Consider the following 27,689-nt stretch of genomic DNA (forward strand, 5'->3'; position numbering starts at 1 on the left):
TTTTTTCGCCATGATTCACTGAGTAGCAATCGCTATCTTTTTATGGTGAAGTGGAATGTGAACTTTTAAAATAAAGTGTTTTGTGTTTTACAATTGGTGTCAAACAATCTGGAATTTTATTCTGAGGAGGGGCATGCTATTTTTATTCATGTGCTATTTTTATTCATTTTTACACAGACCAGCCAGCAGGGGGCCGGAGACGAGCCGCTCATTAGATATTCATATATTCACTTCACCCGATCATTACATATTCATGATCGGGTGTAGTGAATATACGCAGTCTTCCCTTCTCCTGGGAATTGGTCCCGTTGTCTCTGGATATCGCTGCATCATTGCTGACCCCTTTTTTTCATTCCTTGACAAAGGTCACTGTGGATGACCGAAGCGTTGGAGGATAATGGATCTGTGAAACAGGTTATATTTTTGTTGAATCTTTATTTCATTTGAAAACAACTAGGAGCAGTTTCAGTTGTTTTTTGGTGGCGAGTGTTCTTTCCTGCCTATTGGTGTTTTTTTTGGTTTATGTATGGACACAGGTACGCCTGTGGTCCTTAAAGAACACCCCATTGTTGCCAAGACTTTAACTGTGCGAGTGCAGGCTTTTTGTGGATATATATATATATATATATATATATATATATACACTCCAAAGGAAATGATGGCACTCGAGAGGCAAATAATGCAAAATCAACATAGATTGTCAAGCTTTCGGGGACTTAAACCCCTTCTTCAGGACAAACACCTACAGCCTGTAGGTGTTTGTCCTGAAGAAGGGGTTTAAGTCCCCGAAAGCTTGACAATCTATGTTGATTTTGTTGATTTTGCATTATTTGCCTCTCGAGTGCCATCATTTCCTTTGGAGTGTATGTATTAGCCTTCTTTGGGCACCGGGGACTGTTGTTAACTACGCTGAGTGCCGGCAGGCTTGGACACTATATATATATATATATATATCGGAAAACTGTGTAACCACCAGGGTACAAATAGGGCAGCACTCCTTTTCAAATGAAGAAAAAAATTCTTTGTTTTATTGGATTTATAGCCACCAGCGTGACAACAGTCAAATAACAGCGTTTTTTGGAATAATGGGACACTTGATATATTCACCCATCCATATGCAGGCTGTAGACAGCTGTGTGGCAATGTTAGCAGTCGACGAATTCGTTTCGGCACAACTTGCCTTCCTCCAGACTGACTAGGAGTCAGTCTGGAGGAAGGACTTGCCTTCCTCCAGACTGACTAGGAGTCAGTCTGGAGGAAGGCAAGTTGTGCCGAAACGAATTCGTCCCCCCCAGGGCCGTTTCTACAGGCGGACAAGCCGTGCAGCAGCCCGGAGCGCCGCACGGCTTGTCCACCTCTGTTACACAGCCGGGGCGCCCGGCCCGCAGCTGAGCTCTCAGCTCCCCACAACGCCGCTGCCTCCAAGTCCTCTACCCCACCGCCGCCGCTGCCTCCTCCAAGTCCCGTCCCGTCCCGTCCCCCCGCCCCCCCCCCCCGCAACAACCAGGCGCACAGGTGAGCCCCAGGGGAGGGGAGCGCAGCGCGTCTCTCCTTCCCCTCGCTCACTGTGTCATTGGGCTGGCAGCCAATCAGAGGACCTCGCGGGCTGGCAGCCAATCAGGAGCCAGCCCGCGAGGTATGAATGGCTGCCGGCTCAGGGACACATCGAAAGCAGCAGCAGCAGCAGCATGCAGCGGCGGGGGACTGGAGGGGGAGACCCAGAGAGAGAGTGAGTTGTGCTGCTGGCACTTTGGGGGAATGTGTGGCACTTTTGGGGCATATATGTGGCACTTTTGGGGCATATATGTGGCACTTTTGGGGCATATATGTGGCACTTTGGGGGCATATCTGTGGCACTGTGGGGGCATATGTGTGGCACTGGGGACATATCTGTGGCACTAGGGGCATATTTGGCACTGTGGGGGATATATATGTGGCATTGTGGGGGCATATCTGGCACTGTATGGGCATATGTGTGTCACTGTGGGGGCATATGTGTGTCACTGTGGGGGCATATGTGTGGCACTGGGGGGCATATCTGGCACTGGTGACATATCTGGCACTAGGGGCATATTTGGCACTATGGGGGCATATATATGTGGCACTGTGGGGGCATATGTGTGGCACTGTGGGGGCATATGTGTGGCACTGTGGGGGCATATTAGTAAACGGCATGAGTTGTGCGGCAGCGGCTTGTGGGGCATAATGTGTAATAGGCATTACGGTGTGGGGGGTATTGTGTAATTGCCATCACAGTGTGGGGTGTAACGGGCATCATAATGTGTAATTGTCATCATGGTGTGCGGCATAATGTGTAATTGTCATCACGGTGTGCGACATAATGTGTAATTGTCATCACGGTGTGCGACAATGTGTAATTGTCATCACGGTGTGCGGCGTCATGGATAAATAGTGTATAATGATTCAAGTAACCTGTCATTGTTTGGCCTTGATCTGTGAGGCGTACTAGGTCACTGTGTGGGCCTTTATATTTTTATGTCACTGTGTGGCCTTCAGCCCGCCAACTAAAGTGCGGGAGTACAATGACAATTCCTGTGGTAACCAATGTCTGGACATGCAGGTTGCAAAGGTGAGTTGTAAGGTAATTGTTTTCCTGCTAGACCACGCCCTTATATTAAGCCACGCCCATTTGAAAAATAAACCACGCCCCCTACGGCGCGCGGACTTTCTTCTATGTCATGTTAACTTTTTTTTTTGGGGGGGGGGGCGCATTTTTATTCCTTTGCCCTGGGAGCTAAATTGTCTAGAAACGGCCCTGGTCCCCCCTCAAAGAGCCGGTCCTGGTTTCATAAAATCATGGGGCAAAACAAATAGGGATCCCCCGGATTTTATAAAACCAGCACCAGGCTCAAGGGTCGGTCTCAGTGGGCCCTTTATTGCCCTGCATGCTGGGACTTGTGGTTCTCCAAGTCCCTGGAGAGGGGGACCCCTTCTTTGGGGGGGTTCCCACTTCCCCAGGACCCCTGCCCATGCTGACCGGTCAGAGGGCTGAATGCTTTGACCGGGGGGACTTGTATAAAAAGTCTCCCCCCGGCTGTGGTATTACCCTTCTGGCTGGTTGGGCCCGGTGCTGGTTCTAGAAATACGGGGGGACCCCTACTCATTTTGTCCCCCGTATTTTGGGAACCAGGACCGGCCCTTGAGCCTGGTGCTGGTTTTATAAAATCCTGGGGAACCCTATTTGTCTTGCCCCGTGATTTTATGAAACTAGGACCGGCTCTTTGAGCCCGGGGCTGGTTATGCTCGGGAGGGGGGACCCCACGTCAGTTTTTTTTTTCACACATCGCACATGTCTGAAAATCGCACATTTTCAAGACTAAAAATCGCACTATATCGCACTTTATCGCGATTTTTTGCCAGGAATTTGCATCTCATTAAATATGCAGTTTACAAGTAGAAATCCAATAGTTTATTCAGACATCTTTAAACATAGGGTGTTGGTCGACGTTTCACTCTGGAGCCTTTGTAAAGCTAAAGTTATGTTACAGGCTGGGTTTGAAAAATGGCAGTTAGAAGCTGTTAAGATTGGCTGGTAAATTATGACTCTGCACTTTGACACTTTATTAGGATTGATGCATCTGGTCCATAGTTATTTTTGTTTGCGGAAGTTCCCAGCCACAATACACGATAATGTCTGCACTCCAGCTATGTACTTCCCATTTTCAGTTACATTCTTACTTCTATAACATTTTCTGCTCTGCCCATAAAGCATTCTAAATATTGTTTACAATACGAGACTACTATGGCACTACAAGACAAGGTTGCACTGATTGCCACTTGAATGCAGAACATTACTTGGTTTTAATGAGCATACATATTCTTTAACCCCTTCCCGACATTTGACGTACATTTACGTCATGGTCGGGAAGCACTTCCCGACACATGGCGTAAATGTACGTCATGGATTTAAACTGTCACCGCGTCTATAGACGCGGTGACAGTTTCAACATGTCTGCTGTCCCTGACAGCAGACATGTCCGTGCATGCCCCGGGGGGGCTGCGATGCCGCCCCCCCGTCGGCGATCGCTGTGATTGGCTGTTCAGTGTGAACAGCCATTCACAGCGTTTTCCTGTGTCACCGGCGAATAACGTTCGCCGGTGACACGGGATCAGAGGTGATTGGTGCTGTAAAGTACAGCACCAATCACCGCGGGGTGTAAGGGTGACACTGGTGTCACCCCACCTCACCCCGCCCGCCCCCAAAGGCCGTGATTGGTCCGTCGGACCGACGGACCAATCACAGCCAAGGAGGGAGATTTAAACTAACGGTGACTGCACTGCAGACGCCATTCCGGTCTGGAAAGCGTGCAGTGCGGTCACCGTACCCCCCTGCCGCCATACTGACCAGAAATACTTGCTGCAATACTTACCTGATCGCTGCTGATTGCTTCCTGGATCCTGTGCAATAATTGTGCCATACTGTGATATTGTGCTGCTGCACTGTATTAGTATTAGCTAGATAGATAGAGAGATAGATAGAGATAGATAGAGAGAGATAGAGAGAGATAGAGAGAGAGAGATAGAGAGAGATAGAGAGAGATAGAGAGAGATAGAGAGAGAGATAGTGTCAGAGAGTGCTATATTTTGTGCTGCTGCAGTGTGATATAGTTATAGATAGAGAGAGAGAGATAGAGAGAGAGAGATAGAGAGAGAGGCCTACTGACAGAGTGCTATATTTTGTGCTGCTGCAGTGTGATAGTTATAGAGAGATAGAGAGAGATAGAGAGAGAGAGATAGAGAGAGATAGAGAGAGATAGTGACAGATTGTGCTATATATTTTTTATATAACTGACTGCTGCCCCCTCCTTTTGTGCTGATCAGTATAAATTAACTGATCAGTAACTTTTTGGGGGCGCAGGTTTTTTTTTATATATAGATATACCTGTGAGTGCTGCTGCTGCAGTGTCATAGAGTGTTAGATAGTGTTAGATAGTGAGAGATAGAGAGATAGAGAGAGATAGTGATAGAGAGTGCTAAATTTTGTGTCTGCTGTCCCCGCCTTTTGTGCTGATCACTATATCTGAGGTGATCAGCAACTTTTTTGGGGGTACAGAGGTTTTTTTTTTTTTATATATACCTGTCAGTTGCACCAAAGGTTGTGCACCTGCTGCACCTCACTGGTAATCAGTGTCGCATCACTGATCACCTTTTTTTTTTGTGTGTGTGCTGTGGGGTATTTTTTTAATTTTTTTTTTTACACACACTGTGATTTTGTGGGTGTCCTGTGGCCGCTGTGCGCTGATCAGTGACGTACATCACTGATCATCTCTTTCGGCACAGGGTTGATCTATTTTTTTTTTTTTTTTTGATCAAATTCCTGTTGCCTTTGAGCGCTGTTCAGTGACAGACGTTACTGACCAACATCTGTGCTCAATTTTTGGCGCAGGACCTTTTTTTTTTTAACCCCTTCCTTTTTTTTTTTTTTAACCCCTTCATTTTTTTTTTTTTTTATTGGTATAAAGTATTTTTTTTTTTTTCTGCACCACATACACACTACACACTACATACCCCCCGGATTGAAATAAAGTTTGTGCCCCCCCCTACACTATACACGTGTTGAAACATTTCACTACCGGTAACACAAAAATAAAAATGGCATCCCAAATGTCCTCCCAAATGTCCTCCCAAATGTCCTCCCAATCATCCAGGAGAATGTATTCAGTGGAGGAGGCATATGCCATGCTTGCTTCTGACTCTGACACAGCCAGTGATGCAAGCGGGGAATTTGAAGGATTTGCCTTAAGCTCCTCTTCCTCCTCTGCTGATGAGGGACCCCCTCAAAGACGCCCCCGTAGATCAGCTGAGATTCCCCCCCCAATAATTGATCTAGTATGGACCCCACCACCAGACAATTTTGAGCCCCAGGTTCCTGAGTTTTTGGCCATGCCAGGAATCCAATTTGATTCCACAGGTCTCAGAGAAATTGACTTTTTCAAATTATTTTTCTCTGATGATTTTATAAATTTAATGGTGGACCAAACTAATTTATATGCCCAGCAGTTTATTGCTCAAAACCCCACGTCATCATTTGCTAGGTGGACCCCTGTAGATGCAGTAGAGATGATGACGTTTTGGGGTCTGGTGTTTCATATGGGCATAGTAAAAAAGCCAGAAATTAGGCAATATTGGAGTACAGATGTTCTGTACAGTACTCCATTTTACCGTATGGCCATGCCCCGGACTCGATTTGAGACAATTCTTAAATTCATACATTACACCGATAATGCACAGTGCCCACCCAGAGATGATCCCACCTTTGACCGGCTATTCAAAGTCAGGCCGGTCATTGATCATTTCAGTGCCAAATTTGAAGAGGTGTACATCCCTGAAAAATTTATTTGTATCGACGAGTCCCTTATACATTTTAAAGGAAGGGTTAAATTCCGCCAGTACCTTCCCAGTAAGAGGGCAAGGTATGGCATAAAAATGTATAAACTGTGTGAAAGCACCTCAGGGTACACCCACAGGTTTAGGGTTTATGAAGGGAAGGATTCAAGAATTCAACCGCCAGAATGCCCCCCCTCCCTCGTAGGTGTTAGTGGGAAAATTGTCTGGGATTTAGTGCACCCCTTCCTGGATAAAGGTTATCACCTCTATGTGGATAACTTTTACACTAGCATCCCCCTGTTTAAGGCCCTTGGTTCAAGAGGTACAGCAGCTTGCGGTACTGTGCGCAAGAACCAAAGAGGCCTCCCAAAAACGCACATTGCCCAAGTAATGAGAAGGGGTGAAAGCAGGGGAATATGCACCGAAAATATGTTGTTGGTCAAATATAAGGACAAGAGGGATGTCCTTATACTGACAACAATTCACGGAGACAGTACCACCTCCGTCCCTGTACGAGGTACCAGTACCCACACCTCAAAACCTAATTGTATCCTGGATTACAATAGGTACATGGGCGGAGTGGATCTTTCAGATCAGGTACTGAAGCCGTACAGTGCCCTGCGGAAAACAAAAATCTGGTACAAGAAGGTGGCCGTGTATATCATCCAGATGGCACTGTATAACGCTTACGTGCTATTCCGTTCTACCGGCCAGAGGGGGACATTTATGCACTTTCAAGAGGAAGTCATAAAGGGCCTAATATTTGGGAACCAGCAGGCAGAGGGCCCCAGTACTTCTAGTACTGGCCCCCGTATTGTACCAGGGCAGCATTTTCCTGATGAAATCCCCTCCACTGGAAAAAAGGGCAGGACACAAAAAAGGTGCAAAGTTTGCTATAAAAAGGGAATAAGAAAGCAAACTATTTTCCAGTCTGACACTTGCCCCGACAAACCCGGCCTATGTATAAAGGAGTGTTTTAAATTATACCACACATCTATGGAATATTAGGTTCATAATTTCACCGTGCTTCGGGGGTCTTGCTAATGCCACATAGCACCCACCATTTATTCCACCAGAATCTGAGCCGCAAAATCCAAAAATCACTCCTTCCCTTCTGAGTCCTGCCATGCACCCAACTGGTATTTTTTGGTCACATGTGAGGCATTGCCGTACTCGGGAGATATTGGGGCACAGATTTTGGGGTGCTTTTTCTCCTTCATACCTTCTGAAAATGAAAAATTTTGAGCCAGAACTGCATTTTTGTGTAAAAAATGTAATTTTTCTTTTTCACTGCCCACTTGTATCAAAATTGGTGAAACCCCTGGGGGTTTTAAATGTACACTATACCCCTAGATGAATTCCCTGAGGGGTGTAGTTTTCAAAATGGGGTGACTTGTGGGGGGGTTCCACTGTATTGGTGCTTGGGGGGTCTTGCTAATGCGACATAGCACCCACCAAAATTCCACCAGAATTTGTGCTGCAAACTCCAAATATCACTCCTTCCCTTCTGAGTCCTGCCACTTTTTGGTCACACATGAGGCATTGCCGTACTCGGGAGAAATTGGGGCACAGATTTTGGGGTGCTTTGTCTCCTTCATTCCTTGTGAAAATGAAATATTTTGAGCCAGAACTGCATTTTTGTGTAAAAAAATGTAATTTTTCATTTTCACTGCCCACTTGTATCAAAATTGGTGAAACCCCTGGGGGTTTGAAATGTACACTATACCCCTAGATGAATTCCCTGAGGGGTGTAGTTTGCAAAATGGGGTGACTTGTGGGGGGGTTCCACTGTATTGGTGCAACATAGCACCCACCATTCATTCCACCAGAATCTGTGCTGCAAAATCCAAAAATCACTCCTTCCCTTCTGAGTCCTGCCATGCACCCAACTGGTATTTTTTGGTCACATGTGAGGCATTGCCGTACTCGGGAGAAATTGGGGCACAGATTTTGGGGTGCTTTTTCTCCTTCATACCTTCTGAAAATGAAAAATTTTGAGCCAGAACTGCATTTTTGTGTAAAAAATGTAATTTTTCTTTTTCACTGCCCACTTGTATCAAAATTGGTGAAACCCCTGGGGGTTTTAAATGTACACTATACCCCTAGATGAATTCCCTGAGGGGTGTAGTTTGCAAAATGGGGTCACTTGTGGGGGGGTTCTACTGTATTGGTGCTTGGGGGGTCTTGCTAATGCGACATAGCACCCACCAAAATTCCACCAGAATCTGAGCTGCAAAATCCAAAAATCACTCCTTCCCTTTTGAGTCCTGCCATGCACCCAACTGGTATTTTTTGGTCACATGTGAGGCATTGCCGTACTCGGGAGAAATTGGGGCACAGATTTTGGGGTGCTTTTTCTCCTTCATACCTTCTGAAAATGAAAAATTTTGAGCCAGAACTGCATTTTTGTGTAAAAAATGTAATTTTTCATGTTCACTGCCCACTTGTATCAAAATTGGTGAAACCCCTGGGGGTTTGAAATGTACACTATACCCCTAGATGAATTCCCTGAGGGGTGTAGTTTGCAAAATGGGGTGACTTGTGGGGGGGTTCCACTGTATTGGTGCTTGGGGGGTCTTGCTAATGCGACATAGCACCCACCAAAATTCCACCAGAATCTGAGCCACAAAATCCAAAAATCACTCCTTCCGTTCTGAGTCCTGCCATGCACCCAACTGGTATTTTTTGGTCACATGTGAGGCATTGCCGTACTCGGAAGAAATTGGGGCACATATTTTGGGGTGCTTTTTCTCCTTCATACCTTCTGAAAATGAAAAATTGTGAGCCAGAACTGCATTTTTGTGTAAAAAAATGTAATTTTTCATTTTCACTGCCCACTTGTATCAAAATTGGTGAAACCCCTGGGGGTTTGAAATGTACACTATACCCCTAGATGAATTCCCTGAGGGGTGTACTTTGCAAAATGGGGTGACTTGTGGGGGGGTTCCACTGTATTGGTGCTTGGGGGGTCTTGCTAATGCGACATAGCACCCACCAAAATTCCACCAGAATCTGAGCTGCAAAATCCAAAAATCACTCCTTCCCTTCTGAGTCCTGCCATGCACCCAACTGGTATTTTTTGGTCACATGTGAGGCATTGCCGTACTCGGGAGAAATTGGGGCACAGATTTTGGGGTGCTTTTTCTCCTTCATACCTTCTGAAAATGAAAAATTTTGAGCCAGAACTGCATTTTTGTGTAAAAAATGTAATTTTTCTTTTTCACTGCCCACTTGTATCAAAATTGGTGAAACCCCTGGGGGTTTTAAATGTACACTATACCCCTAGATGAATTCCCTGAGGGGTGTAGTTTTCAAAATGGGGTGACTTGTGGGGGGGTTCCACTGTATTGGTGCTTGGGGGGTCTTGCTAATGCGACATAGCACCCACCAAAATTCCACCAGAATCTGAGCCGCAAAATCCAAAAATCACTCCTTCCGTTCTGAGTCCTGCCATGCACCCAACTGGTATTTTTTGGTCACATGTGAGGCATTGCCGTACTCGGAAGAAATTGGGGCACATATTTTGGGGTGCTTTTTCTCCTTCATACCTTCTGAAAATGAAAAATTGTGAGCCAGAACTGCATTTTTGTGTAAAAAAATGTAATTTTTCATTTTCACTGCCCACTTGTATCAAAATTGGTGAAACCCCTGGGGGTTTGAAATGTACACTATACCCCTAGATGAATTCCCTGAGGGGTGTACTTTGCAAAATGGGGTGACTTGTGGGGGGGTTCCACTGTATTGGTGCAACATAGCACCCACCATTCATTCCACCAGAATCTGTGCTGCAAAATCCAAAAATCACTCCTTCCCTTCTGAGTCCTGCCATGCACCCAACTGGTATTTTTTGGTCACATGTGAGGCATTGCCGTACTCAGGAGAAATTGGGGCACAGATTTTGGGGTGCTTTTTCTCCTTCATACCTTCTGAAAATGAAAAATTTTGAGCCAGAACTGCATTTTTGTGTAAAAAAATGTAATTTTTCATTTTCACTGCCCACTTGTATCAAAATTGGTGAAACCCCTGGGGGTTTGAAATGTACACTATACCCCTAGATGAATTCCCTGAGGGGTGTAGTTTGCAAAATGGGGTGACTTGTGGGGGGGTTCCACTGTATTGGTGCTTGGGGGGTCTTGCTAATGCGACATAGCACCCACCAAAATTCCACCAGAATCTGAGCTGCAAAATCCAAAAATCACTCCTTCCCTTTTGAGTCCTGCCATGCACCCAACTGGTATTTTTTGGTCACATGTGAGGCATTGCTGTACTCGGGAGAAATTGGGGCACAGATTTTGGGGTGCTTTGTCTCCTTCATACCTTCTGAAAATGACAAATTTGGAGCCAGAACTGCATTTTTGTGTAAAAAAAATAATTTTTCATTTTCACTGCCCAGTTGTACCACAATTGGTGAAACCCCTGCGGGTTTGAAATGTACACTATACCCCTAGCTGAATTCCCTGAGGGGTGTAGTTTGCAAAATGGGGTCACTTGTGGGGGGGTTCCTAACTTTTAGCATGTTATGGTGCCTAGAAACCTACATGGTGCCTAAAAAATAATCTCATAAAAAGGAGGCTCCAAAATCAAGTAGGTGCTCCTTCTATTATGAAGCCTGTGGTTTGGTCACCGTGCACACTAGGGCCACATATAGGATATTTATGAAAACAAAAGAATTGGGGGAATCAATTTTTAGTCACATTTCTCTAGTAAAATGTACTGTGTTCCTTAGAAAAATGTATTAAAATTGCAAATCTGCAAAAAAAAAGAAATTTTGAAATTTCACCTACACTTTGTTTTAATTCCTGTGAAACACCTAAAGGGTTAACAAACTTCCAAAATGCTGTTTTGAATACTGTGAGGGGTGCAGTTTTTGAAATGGCATCATTTATGGGGGTGTCTCACATACAAGTCCCTCAAAGTCACATCAGAACTGAACTGGTCCCTAAAAAAATCAGTGTTTGAAATTTTCTTGAAAATTTGAGAATTTGCTATTCATATTGTAAGCCTCCTAGTGTCCCAAAAAATTAAAAGGAAGTTGAAATAATGATGTCAACATAAAGTAGACATATGGTCTATGTTAGTTATTCACTATTTTGAGTGGTAAGATTATTTGTCTCACAAGCAGAAAATTTAACATTTTGCAAATCGCTAAATTTTCCATTTTTTCACGATATTTTGGTATTTTTCACAAAAAAACACAGACTGTATCGACGAAAATTTACCACTAACTTGAAGTACAATGTGTCACGAAAAAACTATCTCAAAATCACTGGGATAAGTAAAAGCAAAAAAAAGTTATCCCCACTTAAGTGAGACATGTCAGAATTGAAAAAAAGGGCTCTGTCAGGAAGGCAAAAACTAGCTCTGTCAGGAAGGGGTTAAAAAAAAATCTATACAAAACCAAAGAATAGGCAGCGCTAGTTGAATGAATAGGTAACAATTATAAAGGGATTGCCTGAAAATATCACATTTATTATATAGACAATAATGATACAATAAAAACAATAAAAGCATAAATTAAAAAATGATAAATTAAAAATGTTAAATTATTGTTTTTATTGTATCATTATTGTCTATATAATAAATGTGATATTTTCAGGCAATCCCTTTATAATTGTTACCTATTCATTCAACAAGCGCTGCCTATTCTTTGGTTTTGTATAGCTTTCTTCAGTGGTCCACTATAACCACTATCTGGTAGCTGCTAACATACTGTATTTAATTGGAGGCACCTCATACCAGCACCCGGTTCTTTTACCTTAGTAAATCACCCCCAATATTCCTTTTTAAATTTACTGATCGGTAACAGTATTTTTGATATGTTGTTTGAGGCTATGATATATTTTCAGATTTCCATCAGCGTTTGGCCATTAATAAATATAGTTATTTCTTCTTCCTTCTTCATTGCAGCCCTTTACAATGGGTTTAGGTCCCTTCTTCTATTTCTAGACAGGTAGTTTTCCCTTAGGATCCGCCCACCTCTGGTACATGAGCATGCTCCTCCCTCCTCCTCCCAGTCGTTTTTTCCTGTCTCCTCGTGTAGTCAGGTTAGTTAGCTAGAGGTTTGTTATATTACCTTAAAAGCAGTAGGCCGTTTGTGCTGCTGCTCCAGTGGCAGAAGCTGGGTCAGTGGCACCATTAGCTCTTGTCTTCTCTTGCTCTCCTGTATCCTTATGCTGGAAAAATAATACCTATGCAAGAAGAAACATTTGTCCAAGCTTTGCCCTTCATTTGACAAAACTTTTGTGGGAGTCAAGGAGATAAATTGGGGGCAGATGTATTATAGCGGCGTTTATCGCTCCCCCTATAATACTTCCTCCTTCGCCTCATTAGCGAGGTGAAGCAGGAGGGGAGACCGACAAGATGTATCAACATCTTGTCCGCCGAAGCGGGGGAGCACTAACTCCCCCCTCCGGGTATGTCCCCTCCTGGAGATAACACATCAGTTTACACTGTCTCCTGTCCCCTGGCCAGCTGCACTGGGCATGCGCGGGATCTCACTGCTCACGTGAGATCCCCAATGCAGCCCAGACCTAACAGCAGGGACAGCGCTGTCCCTGCTGTTTAGATAGGGCTTCGCCAGCCTGCTGATGGCGAATCTAAAAGCAGCAGTGGGCCTGCTATCATTTAGATAGCAGCGCTGATATGGACAGGGAGAAGCGGTATAGTGCACATAACATGCGCTGATACCCCTTCTCCCCCATAACGACTCTTCATACATCTGCCCCATTGTGAGATTGTGGGGATTGTGTCAAAGATTCTGCCCCTACCCAAATACTTCTACTCGGTTAACAGCTTTAAGTGGATGAAGAAATCTTTTGTTTGTAAGGAAGAACACAGTTGTAAAAGATTCAGGTCTCAGACCAGTCTTGATTGTGATTATGAAGTTATGTCTCCTGGTTACTTGTCAGAGGAAGAGGTCACGATTTTATTCAGTGCTGATTCTGGTGAAGTTATGGAAAATGATAGTATGTTTAATTTAGATATAGTGGAGCTTGTTTTCAAGAATTTATATAAACCTTTAAATTATAAAGAGTCGACTAAATTAGAGCATGATACATTGTTTGAAGACCAGAAGGGGCAGATCTTTTCCAGTCCATAAAGTTGTAAAGACCTCCTCCAAAAGGAATGGCAGAATGTAGATAAGTGGCTTGGCAGCTTTACAAGAGTTGAGCGAATGTATCCTATTGAGGATGAGGAATATTTCAAATAGTGGTGTTGATGCAGCAGTGGCCGAAAGCATCACTAGGACCACTATACCTTTAGAAGATGTTGCTTTTTAAAGGTTACACATTTCAATAGCTTTAAAGTCTGGAGTGGCTATTGCTTCTGTTGCTAGAGCCCTAAAATTGTCGTGTTCATCCTTGCAAGAGAGGGTTCCCTAGGAATTGCATATGTAGGAACCTTTCATCTATTCAAACAGGCTGAAGAAAACATTGCTGTATGAAGGTTTTTCTTTACTTGGAAGCAGTTAGATTCCATTATTCAGAGAATGTCCAGAGGAAAGTCCATAAGATTGCCTCAGGACAGGTGTGGCAGGTTTATGGATGGGTCCCCAACACAACATTTCAGGCAAGCAAGGTCCTATAGACCTGGTCTATTTAAAGAAAGAGATTTCCCAGGATTGTCAAGTCCAATAGAAGAGGTGACCAGAGGCAGTGACTGAAGGCTTTGGTGACTATACCGGTTGCAGGAAGAATTTAAAAATTTGGGGAAAACTAAAAACAAAGCATTCAGGACAAGTGGATTGTCACCAAAGTTTACCCGTTAGAATTTTTGCAACAAGCCAAAAATAGAACGTTTTATCATTTCAAGACCACGAAGTATGGATATAGGAGTTGCAGCATTACTGAAGAATTTGAGAGCGTTAATCAACTCCAGTGCAGTGTAAAGAGCTCCAAGGGCAGAGGAAAATAAGGGGTTCTATTCCTGCCTATTGAAGAAGGCTTCTGGTGGATTCAGGACTATCCTGGATTTGCAGAGTCTGAACAGGAGACTAAGGAAAATAAAGTTTCACATGGAAACCGCAAAATCTATCCTCATGGGTCTTAGAAGAGGAGATTATTTAGTGTCTATAGACCTAAAAGATGCACATTTCCATATTCCCATCAGAGAAAGCCACAGAAAGTATCTGAGATATTGCATTAAAGGAATGCATTATCAGTTTACCTGTCTTCCCTTTGGCCTTACGTCACAAAATATTAAAAAGATCCCAAAAGAATAATTATGAAGATAAATACTATTGACTTCAGGATCACACTTTCAGAAGAAAGATGTACAAAAATGCAAGAATTAGCTACCATTGTTCAAAACAGAGAAAAGATTTAGCTATACATGGCCTTAAGGTTATTGGACATGATGACATCAGCTATTATTATCATCCCATGGTCAAGATAGAGGATATAAGCACTTAAATGGCACTAACTGAAGTACATCTGGTTCCTGCATACATTGAGTCATTGGATAAAAATGTTGGCACCGGCAAAGATCTCTGTCTTGGTGGAAAGACAGCCAATTATGTCTAAGAATTTTCCTGTTGGCAGACCCACATTTTCTAGTGATTACCATCGATGCAAGTGCAAGTGGCTGGGGGGCTCATATGCTGCAAGAGTGTTGTTCGGTTACCTGGTCCCCTCAATAAAAAGTATTATCCTCCAATTGAAAAGAGATGAGAGCAGTTTGGTTGGCGATATGTTATATGATTTTCAAAACAACATTATAGGAAACGATTTGAGAGTCTTTTCGGCAATATAACTGTAGTGGCGTACCTAAACTAACAGGGCGTTATGAGAAATTTAGCCATTATGGATGAAATGCAGAACATCATGGCATGTTTAGAAAGACATCTGAAATCATTAACAGTATTACATTTCCCAAGCAAAGACAAAGTGGTTGCAAATTATTTGAGCAGAAAATTGGTCTGTCCAGCAGTATGGGAGTTGGAAAATTCCATATTCCAGTTAGTAGTCAACAGGTTCGGCCTTCCAGAAATACAGTAGATTTGATGACATCCCCAAAGAACACAAAGCTGATACTGTTCTTTTCCAGGTACAACATGACAGAGTCCTGTGGAACAGATGCTCTGTCCCAGAAGTGGAATTTGAAGCTGGGCAATGTCTTCCCTCCATTTTATCTTATTCCCAGGGTACTGAGGAAGATAATGGAGGAACGAGTGCAAGTAATAGTCATTCTACTTTTTTGGTCCATGGTCCCCGACAGTATTATTATTATATGACAATCAAAGATCCTCTAACATTAGCTATAATCCCACAAATTTTGTATCAGGGGCCCTTACAGTACCGAAACCCTCAGAATCTATTTTTGGAAGTTTAATGGAGGTCATTAGCTAGAAAGAAAGTATCATCAAAGATACTGTATAGCATAGTATCTAGATTTTCATCAGCTGGTCAAAAGGAAAGTGTAATGTACTCAAGGCATATACATCGCTAATCTTACAATTCCTTTGTGAGGGTTTTGATAAAGGTTTGGCAGTTTCTATCCTCAAGGTGCATATAGCAGCCCATAGCGTGCTGTTGGACAAAAGATTGTCTGAAGATGGGTTCATTTTAAGAATTTGCCATGCCATAAAGAGAATCGGATCTCGAGTCAAGTAATTTATCTCTTTTTGAGATTTTAACATGGAAAGTTATATTTCTCACTGCAATTTCTTCAGCCATAAGAATTGGGGAGCTACATGGTTTATGGGCGCAAGAGCCTTATTTGAAATTATTTCAGGAAAGAGTTGTTCTTCAAACAAATCCGTCTTTTTAGCATAAAATAGTATCTTCATTTCATATAAATCAAGATATTTTTCTGCTTTCTTTTTTGCGCTGATTAGCATACATAGATAGATTTATTTCTCCGACAAAACCAACCATCTCCAAATGGGTTAAAGAAGTAATTACATTTGCATACAATAAAGTTGGTTGTATGGTTCTGAAAATAATAAAGGCAAACTCGACTAGAGGCAATGTCTGTCTCATGGGCTAAGGAGGCTTGGGTGTCCATCAAAATAATATGTGCTGTCTTCACCTGGTCTTCAGTGTATACCTTCTCCAAGCATTATGTGTTGGATGTGATGAAGGAGCCATTTGGTAGCCGTGTTCTAAGTCAGGCTATGGCTTAAGGTATTGTATTGTCCCTCCTGTTATTGCTTTGGCATATCCCATTGTAAAGGGCTGCCATGAAGTAGGAAGAAGAAAAAAAGTGAAATATACCAACGATAATTAAATTTCTTCGGAATACTTCATGGCAGGCAATAAACTCCCTCCCTGTCTGTTGTTTATGTACCTGATGTGAGCAGATCCTAAGGAACAACTACCTGTCTAGAAATTGGAGAAGGGGTCTAAACCCATTGTAAAGGGCTGCCAGAAATTATTCACGAGAAATGTAATTATCATAAGTATAATTTTGAGTTTTCACGATGGTTAACTTTGTATTAAGCAACTTTTCTTTCATTGGGTGTATATTTTGTTATGTCACTAATACCTCTTTCACACTTGCAAAAATATCCCGTTTTTTGCAAATGAACGTGCATCAACCCGGGATTTAGCTCAGTGTGAAAGGGTCTTGTCACCGCATCGCGTGTTCAGCATTCCGGGATTTCTAGCCAGGTCCTGACCTGGGTAGATTCCAGAATCGACACGTGAAGCGGTGAGTGTGAATGGATATTCTGGGTCAGTGTGACCCAGATCCCGTTCACTGCAGTGAAAATGCACCGCTGGGAGGTGCTGACATCTCCCAGTGCAGCCCCGGCCAAGTCTTCAGATGGCGCCACCCGCCTGACTTCATTCTGGGTCGGGTGGCCAGTGTGAAAGAACTTGCAAGCCAGGTCGCACCCGGAACTTAGAACCCGGCTTGCAACCCGGCTTGCAAGTGTGAAAGGGGTATAAACTGCATACTCTACCTACAGTAAAAAAAATTCTCCCTCCTGCGGAAGAGGGAAGTCTGGTCATGTGTAGTAGTGTAGGTCGGTTGGAGAGCATGGCTGAATGATCACATCATCATGGTTCTGCCCTCACTATACAGCAATATAGAAACAGGCTTTATTCAGCAGACACAGGGCCAGAAAGACACAATTAAGCTCAAATTGTATCATCGGCCCCCTTGGTAGCAGTGGATGCAGGAGACTTGCCCATCTCTCTTATGGGCCGGGATGGCCTTCCCATCAGTGGCGTAACTATAGCCCCACAGCCCCCATGGTAGCGGGGAGGTGCTGAGAAGTTGTGGGCGCCAGAGGGGTCTTTGTCTGCCCCTGCTGCCGGCCGGTACCCCGCGCCCTCCCCATGCTTCTGTCAGGTCCCGGCTCCTGCAGCATATAAAAAGTGACTCTCAGAAAATGGCTGCCCCCATACAGCAGACCGTTTTTAAGGTTGCCAGAGGAGGCCGCCGCCCACTATAGCTTCCACAAAAATTGTCTGCATTATGGGGCAAGCCATTTTCTGAGAGTCACTTTTTCACTTTTTACTTTTTACACTTTTTAGTCACTGCAGGAGATGGGACCTGACATAAGCACCAGCCACGGCAGGAGGTATTGTGCATGGGGAGGGCGCGGGGGAGGAAGGTTGTTAACCCTAGGGGTTGAAGGGGGGGGCGGAAATTTTATAGTTACACCACTGCTTCCCATATTGTATTTTAGCCTACTGGGGCAGTATTGAATACATTTTAGTCAATGAAGTCATCCGGATTATCCAAACAGCATTGAATAATGATGTGTACTGATTGGTTTTACTTTCTATGGAATGGCCAAACCGCAAAAATAAAATTTTCAAAACTACTACTTTTCAAATAAATTTAGTGTAAAAATTATGTTTTTTCTATACTGATAAAGAAATGTGTGGCGACACTAGTATTTCTGTAAATGCTAACCCCAAACAATTTTTTTTTTGAACAAAGAACAAATGCAAAAATATTTACATTAATATATTGTAAAACCATTAGTTCTACTTACCAGCATTGGAAAAATCATAGCCCAGTCTGATCTAATGTTACAGAACTTTAATGTTTTGTCTGTTCTGTCTTGAGTACAGATGTTGCCTTGCTCATCTATCCTGCGCCAATTGGCACATGCGACTCCCATTGCGATTGGTGCGATCCAGTCTCAATGCACATACTCTTAATTCCCTTCCGTGGCTCATATAAACACATTAAGCAGCGATATTGCAGCCTGACAATTCTGTGCCACAGGTGTAAATTTGGCACAATAAACGGGAGAACGCGCTGCCGCTCCAGCAACGATGAGTGTGGCTACATCGTCTTTTTTTTTTTGTACCAATTACAAATTTATTTATTTTTTACTTTTATTTTACTAGAATGAATTTTACATTTTTAACTGATTTATGAAATTAGAAAGTTCTATATTCAGGTCCCATTCCATCACATGAAATGGCCCCGAGTGGCCTTATCTTACATAGGAAGCAGTGGCTTATTATTTTGTTGATCTTTTGTACGTATCAACATATTGACTGTCTTACTACAGACAAGGTGCCATGCCTATTGATCCGCTGTTCCATGGGTGGATGATAGTACTTACACACTGAATGATATTGCTAACAATATCATTAAGTGACATCACCCGGGACCCTGCTGAACATGCAGGTCATTTAAAAAAAAAATATCCCTCAGAAGGGCCCTTGTGAGTGATACTGTATGTTTGAAAACATTGTTTAGTGTAGTTAGTGTGTATGGGGCTTCACCATCATCCGTGTACCCTAGACATACCTCTTAATTTATGACTGCCGCCACCTGTCTTGAACTAGTTCATTGTTACGCAGGTAACTGCAATCCTGATATTAGAGGGAAGTTCAGGAACAGAACATTATGTACCCGATGGAAGGTATTGTGATGGAGGGTCTGTGCAATACTGTACCTCCCAACCACCTCCTATAATTTGGGGTGCATGTTCTGTTTTGAAACTGTACAATGGTACACCAAATTTAAGACTGTTGGAAGGTATGCACAAGGGCACTTGGCAGATCTTTCAGGTTTGGAGCTAGTCTCTGGGGAAAAGGAAGCTCCCTTTTTGTTTTGATTAAAACAGATATTTCTTTATGTAATGCATATATAATTGTTGCATTGAGTTTCATATGATGCAAAATGACTGTGCAATTGTGCTCTTTTTCCTTGTTTTAGTTTGTATAATCGATATATCTTTTTGATAAAATGCTTTTTTGTAATCCTGTTTTCTATATAAAATATGTTCTATTTTAGAGCTGGCTTATAGTTTTTTGGGACATATATGTCATTGCTAACCTACACTTCCTAACTGCCAGTAATAGTATGTACTTGATGTTAACAAACTGTAAACTAGAATCACGTATAATTTTGTAATCGCATAACAATGTATATTTGTTTTGTTTTCTAGACTATCTTCACAAATGTTTTTGCAAAATTACCGAATACAGCTGATAAATGAATTGGAATATTATATTGACTCTATTCTTGATAATGCCATTAAAAAGCAGTTGCTATCAAAAGATGATTATGAGGATGTGGCATATGAACGAGGACCCAGAAAACAAGTCAGAAAATTATTAGATCTTATAGACTGTCTTGGAGAAGAAAATGCATCAATCTTTTGTGAACTCTTTTGTGATGTTAAAAAGTCGAAAAATCAGATAACAAAAGGAAATGGTGAGTAAAATGAAGTGTATGTATGTATGTATGTATGTATGTATGTATGTATATACAGGGGTTAGATGAGACAGCTCATCTGTTCGCTAAGGAAAACATGATAAGAAGGTATGAATCCATGCCTGTTCATCTTGGTAGTAGGCATCAAATGCTGGAAACAATGTCTGCACCATGAGATGGACCCATAGTTGCCTACCCTCCTGCATTCTGCAGGAGACACCTTGAAAGAGCAGCACTCTCCCTCTCTCCCTGATTAGTCTAGCAATCTCCCTCATTTCACCTTTTGGGGGAAAAAGGAATGAGAGATAGATACATTTACATTGATTCATCAGCACCATTTTCCAGCATTGGTAATAAAACACAATAATAATCCCTATGGCTACATGCATGTCTTCAGGCCATTTATATGGAACCACATGTAAAAAAATAGATGAACAATCCCTCACATCTATCAGTGACTTTTTTTATAGCAAATATAGTAGCTCTTACTAACTGCTTTGGGCAGGGCCGGTGCAAGGCACCGGAGCGCCCCAGGCGAGTCGGGGTGGGGGCGCCCCGGTGCCGGGGGAGGGGGGGGTACCTGTCCTGCGGCGCTGTGTATTTAAAGCTGGCGGCGGTGACAGAGAGTGGTCCCTGTAGTCAACGAGCGCTATCCGCCGGGCTATGCGGAAGCGCTTCTGTTGTGAAAACACTGTCCGCACAGCGCACGCTGATTGGCTGAATCTCAGCCAATCAGCGTGCGGACAGTGTTTTCACAACAGAAGCGCTTCCGCATAGCCCGGCGGATAGCGCTCGTTATTTCTTATTGACTGCAGGGACCCCTCGCTGCCTCCGCCGCCAGCTTTAAATACACAGCGCCGCAGGACAGGTACCCCCGCGGCACGGGGGGCAAAATGCCGCCCTCCAGTGGCCGGCGCCCTAGGCAAATGCCTAGATTTGCCTAGTGGTGGCGCCGGCCCTGGCTTTGGGGCTCATCTACATTTGGATATAAGTAATTTTAAGATTCCTCTCAGCAGTACACACCCACAGGTCTAGGTTCAATTGGGGGGCCAGGGAATCTTCATTCGCAGGGCAGTGTCTGGTGGAATCGCAAGGTTGCGAATACGCAGCCTTGTGAGTCAACCAGAATAAGGTTCTACAGTATATGTAGAGAGATTTGGATGCAGTAACATGTATTCAATGCTCCTATGTCGCCGTAAATAACGGTGAGTGTGCATGTTTTTTGGAGAGTGGTGAACTTTTCTCTCCTATTTTGTGCTTCCTGTATTCAGCTCTGTTGCTTCTCCAAAAATATTTTGCGAAGCTAACTCAGTTCACCCTGCACTTCTCCCCATTTCTGTTAAATGGGGATTTTAGTGTCTCTCTCCAAAAGTGTATTCAATGCACAAATTGCGAGTCCTGCTGGTTTCTTTTTTTAGAGCAGTTCTCCATTTTTCCCTCTGCATCTTTTTTAGGTGAACTGTAGGATTATCTTTGTTAAAGTTGTTATTTTTTTTGTTTTTTTATGGTTTATAAATTAAAAAAAATGTACTCTAATGTATTTATTGCAAGTGCCATAATTCTGTACTTCTATATTAATTTATTTGGAATTTAATAAGTTATTTTAATGGTATCCAATAAGAAATCAGTAATGCTCCTAGTTAGACCCCCCTAACATAAAACAGCATGCAGCCGCACCCCGCAAGAAAACATGAAAAACTGCACCACAACACACAGCAAGGCACTGGCCCTCCGTGCAATAGTGTGCCGCCCCCAAACCAAGGCAGGGAAGCTCAGGGAGACCCCACCTAACATAAAACCACAATTTAGGGGTGTATTAAAAAAACAAAACCTAAACCAAAGCCCCCAAAAAGGCATTTAAAAACGCTAACAATTACAAAATAAATAAAATAAAAACCCAGGGCACTGAAACCACGGCCAAAGCACAACACAATAATAAGAACAAATGAGGACAAAATACACAGCACCAGTCTGCAGCCACAAACCCAATTAAAATTGTCACACAGCCATGTGTTGTAATAAAAACACTGCACAAAACACTAACCTTAAACCTGTTCAGAAGCCAAGATCCACAAATCCCCCGAACACGCTGCTCAAACACAAGTCTGCACACCTCACGTGGAGAGCAGGAGAAACCCGATCTCTCCTGCTACAGCACGACCTATTTCCCTCGCATAATTATGCAGAGTTCGCAAAGAGGGATGGTGAGCTGCAGAAGCGTTGAATAAGGAGACTGACAGAAAGGAGGAGATGAATAAAAGTGGTGAGTGCTTCAGCGCGGTCACGGTGACACGCACGAGCGAACAGTGAGCCTGACTCGCAAAAAGCATTGAATACATGCCAGTGTGTTCAAACTGAAATCTAAATTGCTGTGTAAAAATAAAAACCAGCCAGTATTTACCCTGCACAGAAACAAACCAACTCACCCAAATCTAACTCCCTTGGCACATATTACATCTGCCTTACCTGCAGTGCATATGGTTTTGCCCATTTAGGAAGCAGTGATAAGGGAGAAGTGGCCCATGGTAACCAATAAACTACCCTGTATCATTTCATATTATGCAAAATACAGATGTTACTTCAGTGCTGATTGGCTGGCATCAGCACTGAAGTAACATCTGTATATTGCATAATATGAAATGATACAGGGTAGTTTATTGGTTGCCATGGGTCACTTCTCACTTATCACTGCTTCATACATCTACCTCTGAGTTTGAGAACCAGTGGTCTACAGCACTTCAAAGACTGCACTGACTATGGTGGTTATTTACTTTTTCACTGCTAAAGCTGAAGACCCTTATACTGGACATACACTAGACCAAATTTTATCCAACTAATTGGGTGAAATCTAAATTAAAAACTGGTACTGTATGGGAGCAAATGCCAATTGGCAATATGACCGCAAACCCCAAATTTTTTCGCACCCCAAATTAATACAGTCTAGACACATTTTAATGTCAAAATATAAAACCACAAAACAGTGAAATAATAATTAAAAATAATTAGTTATTGCTGACCGGGTTCTGTAAACCCAGGGGCTGTGCATGCCATGTTGTGGGCTTAACCACTAGTCCAATAGTAGTGTTCACTCAAGGATTTTTTTAGGGTAGGGTGTTGCCAACTAATTGGACAACCCCCCCCCCCCCCACACACACACACCAAGCAGGCACCCCCCCCCCCCCCCCCCCACACACACACACATACACAGCCCCCTTCCCACACAGCAGGAGCACACAGCTCTGACACCATGGAGATCCGGGAAACAGTGAGGAGGGTGAACAGGACAGCCTCCAGAAGGGAGGACCAGGGGAAACTACAGTAGGTCTCCCTCCCCCCGTCAACTTATCTTAAAGGCTGTGTGAAGCAGGGACCTGCTAGTAGGAGCAGTGCAACGCTGCACCAGGGTATTGTGCGTATCCCCGGGCCAGGTTACAATCAGTCTAGAGGACTTGAGGGGAGCACTGTTCATGTGGGACTGGATTTCAAACCAATCGAAGCATGCAGCCTGGTAGCCAATTAGGAACCAATGCTACCTGATTGGCTGCTGAATTGCAAGCTCCAATTAGCTTGCTGCCAGTGCCCATATTTCAAATACCAGTGGTGCTGTTGCAATCTATAGCTGGCCGGCGCATTCCTGCCTGTGGTGCTGCGGTGTAGTGGTTCGGCTGGTCATGGGCAGGGGTTGAGCATATGGGGCAGGTGCTGCAGCTGAGGGTGGGGCCAGATACAAAGAGGCAATTGCGGGTGCAGACCACTCATGGCTCTTTCAGGGAGCTCTCGGATACAGAGCAAACTGCTCCTTTGCACAGGACACCCCTGTCAGAAGTTAAGCGCACATAGACGTAAAGCACTCTGGACTGCTGCCCCGCATCACTGACATGCCGTTAAGGTCTTTGGGGACAGCTGGAAGAGCTGACCGAGCGGATCAGTGGCATATCAGCTCTTCCAGGTGCCCCCCAACGCGCTGACACACCGCTGAGGTCTGTGTTAAACAGAGACCTTAACGGGGTGTCAGTGCAGGAACACTACCTTACGGTTACTGTACCACAAGCCTGTCCTCTCATTTACACTTGATGCGGTAACCCAGAAGCCTTGTGAAATTAGGTGGTCAGGAAATGCAGATGGCTCTCAGGGCTAAAATTGGGGTTTGTCACAATGTATGCAAAATTATTTTATTCAAAAAAGTATATTTAGTGTAAATGCTGCTGGGTGGCCATTTTGTGCATTAATTATGCTACTTAGATGCTCATTCAGCCCCAGGGACTCAGAAGGGAAATGTATGCCAAGTTTAGCTCCGTAAGTGTGGGCTAAGCTTGGCATATATTTCCCCAATGAGTACCTTGGGCTGAATAAGCATCTATGTAGTAATTACTGTACAACACTGCGGGGGCCGAGAATGATTAACTACATAGTATAATGTATTTACAAAATGGTAAGTAGTTCTTAGTAGATTACTGTACATTGGTGATTTTTCAAAAGCGACATCTGGTGGACAAAGGTAAGCATTACCCCCCGGCAATGGCAAACACCACACTAGTCACGTTGCGCAATGCTTTGTCACGCTGCAACATGCCTCGTCTGTCGGGGCAACCACCAATGGTAGGACAGAGGAGCGTGGCTATATATGTTTGTGTTCATGTGTCCAGAGTATTGAAGAGGTTAAAAAAAATCATCCAATCAGAAATAGCTAGATTCTAGTTCTTCAAGTAGTTTAAAACATAAGTGTATATTTTTGTACCAACCCTGCATCACCTGCAAAACTACTCCACAAAGGCACATAATAGGATATATCCATGTCAGTCTGTGTAGTGTTAGGTCAGTTCTGACCAACCAGCAAGTCTCCAGCTGTGTAAAACAACACATCCCTGCATTCTAGCAAAACTGTGGCAGGGACCTATAGTTTCATGACAGCTGAAGAGCTACAGGTTGGCTATGTCTGTTCTAAGTGAACACACCATATTGCACCTGGTCTACACTTTCCTGGCCCCATTATGCCGCTCTAGGTGTAATTAGAAGCAAACAACTATTTGGACCTAATATGTATATGCGCCACTACGCATATAAAGCATTTATATGATACTCAAATAATTATCTTGCTATACTGATGACCTTTCTATGTTGTTTTTAAAGTTGCATGAATTTAAAAGTGTCTCAGGTGTGAACACCATACCTACAATGACCACCATCTGTTATGGTACCAGCATTTTTTAAATAAGTGACCTACTGTTTGATCTGTTAAGGTTGCCATACACTACTGCGATGTATCACAACAGTGTATGGCCATCCGACCCCCCAGAGGGGCACTCTCAGGCAGCAGGATCACATGAGATACATCGCATGGGGTCCTTTAACATGCGATGTATCGCATTCAAACCTGTTCCCTGCCATCGAGAGTGGGCATAGTTGGAGGTCGGACGTGCAGCATGTCTGACCTCTGGCTCAGGTCCAAAACACACAGGGCCGCACACAAACCCGAGAGGGATGTCAAACATCCGATTTTGACCGATTTCTCTGACCAAATTGGACTAGTGTGTGGTCACCTTTAGACATAAGCTTGGGTGTATGAAATGTTATATTAGTATGGACTAAAGTGAAAAATTCATTAAACATTATATTGTTTTATTTTCAGATTTTTCAAAGACCATACAGAAACATAAAGAAGTTCTTCTAAGGAGAAGTGACTTCATTAAGTTCTACAACTGCAGACATGGGGAAAAGTTCTACTTCTCTGATTATTTTGTAAATCTTCTTCTTGTCAATGGACACTACAGCCTGGAAATTAAGAAAAATGAGCTGCTGACATTCGGCCAACAACGTATATACCTTCAAGAAAAAAAAGACGGAAAAAATAAGCTACATCTAAACCATCTATTTGAAAAGCTAAGTGGGAGGAAGACTCCTAAGAAGATACTTGTAAGTGGTGTAGCAGGTATTGGGAAAACTATTTTTGTTCAAAAAATCATTTTTGATTTTTCTAAAACCACAGAGTATCAATACTTTGACTTTATATTAAATTTTACTTTCAGCGATCTGAACTTAATCAATAAGCCAACAACTTTGCGGGAAATTATACGTAAAAAACATGGACACTTGGCACAGGCATTAGATAGTGTTTTCAAAAACAGCAATAAGCTTCTTTTGATCTTGGATGGATTTGATGAATTTAAGTGTCACAGCCAACTGGACTGGGAGCAATTTGTATTTGATCCGGATGAAGAAGCAGAGTTGCCACAATTAATTGGCAGTTTAATCACAGGAGAACTTCTCCCTGATGCCACTGTATTGCTCACTAGCAGACCCACAGTCATTAACCACATACCTGTTGACTGTATTGAGCGTTTTGTTATAATTACCGGATTTTCTGTTACTGAAATAGAAGACTACTTTCAAAAATTCTTTGAAGATAAAAAAGTGGGAAGTGAACAGTTTCTGGTGGTTAGGGAAAACCATTTTCTGTTTACATTGTGCTACATTCCAGCTTTTTGTTGGATTGTCTGCAGTGTCCTAAAAGGAAGTGCTGCTCTACACATTGAGCAGCCAAAAACAATGACTGATATTTATTGCCATTATCTTATAGTCTTACTGAAATATCACGCACATCAAGTCTGCACTAAAGATGGCACAGCATTGAAAGGGATTCTGGGTTTGGGTCAGATTGCATACCAGTCCCTTTTAAAGCATGAAACCTTGTTTTATGAAAAAGACTTTGAAATGTTTCACAAACTCCCGAAAGACATTGTAAACAGCTTTCTTGATAAGACTTGTGTGCAGGAGCTGGAATGCACAGAAAATATCCTTTCATTTACCCATTTCACTATCCAGGAATTCTTTGCAGCTTTTTATTATGCTCACGTGGAGAACATTTTGGATGACCTCATGGATTTAAACCTACAGAAAAATCTAGGCATTGGCTCTGGATATTTAGATTTATTTTTAAGGTTTCTATCTGGATTGCTGTCGGTAAGAAACCAAGACTTGTTCTTGAAACATCTAAACCTTCATGAAAGTAAGAAGTCTGAAGAGTATACCTCGTGGCTTATTAAATCGATTGTTGAAAACTGTGAAAGTGGGGGTTATATCCTGAACCTACTGCACTGCTTATTTGAACAGCAAAGGAGCAGCTTGGCCAGTAAAATAACTCCATCTGTGTTACGTCTTAATTTGAGTGACAATGTGTTCTCGCCTATTGACTTTGATGTGCTGGCATATTTCCTAGACCACGTTCAAATGGATATTGATGAACTTGACTTAACGGCTACCCATATAAATGCACATTATTTGGAGAAGTTGCAACCGTACCTTCATCGGTGTAAGCAGTTATGGTTAGTAAATATATATCTTTGATTTGCAGTGATACAGATAGATCCAAAGTGATTAATTTAATTAAGTTTTAACACAGTGCACCTTACAAGCTTGAGTTAGAATTATTTAATGTATGTGTTCTCAACCTACAACTTGTGTTTGGACACCTACAATCGGGTCAGTATGTAAATTCACATGCATTTTGGCCTGAGAGTGAGAGACTGGAAGATGAACCTGTAACTATAATTTGCAAGACCAGAATTATCCATAGGGTCTGTATACTTCCTGGTGCGAATGTCACAACCTTTCACCTGACCTCCCTCAAGGGTCAGATTTCTGCTTGTCATTACTTTTTTTTAAATGTATAGTGCTAATTTCAGAGGTCCAGACTTTCTTGCAGGAAGTATTCA

The 27,689-nt window shown here is 42.9% G+C and overlaps 1 protein-coding gene across 4 annotated transcripts in view; it reads left to right on the top strand.

Moving 5' to 3' along the window:
* Nucleotides 1–27,689, top strand: part of LOC146065159 (NACHT, LRR and PYD domains-containing protein 3-like) — an 85,031-nt gene that overhangs the window by 17,188 nt on the left and 40,154 nt on the right. For all 4 annotated transcript variants that reach the window (XM_083179025.1, XM_083179023.1, XM_083179024.1 and 1 more), the window contains 2 exons: nt 19,709–19,977; nt 25,607–27,299. In XM_083179025.1, coding sequence (XP_083035151.1) covers nt 19,722–19,977; nt 25,607–27,299 — 1,949 coding nt within the window. In that variant the 5' untranslated portion in view covers nt 19,709–19,721. The remainder of the gene's footprint in view (nt 1–19,708; nt 19,978–25,606; nt 27,300–27,689) is intronic.

This window comes from Crinia signifera, chromosome 1 (genome assembly GCF_055691185.1).
Source record: "Crinia signifera chromosome 1, ASM5569118v1, whole genome shotgun sequence".
NCBI classification, from domain to species: Eukaryota; Metazoa; Chordata; class Amphibia; order Anura; family Myobatrachidae; genus Crinia; species Crinia signifera.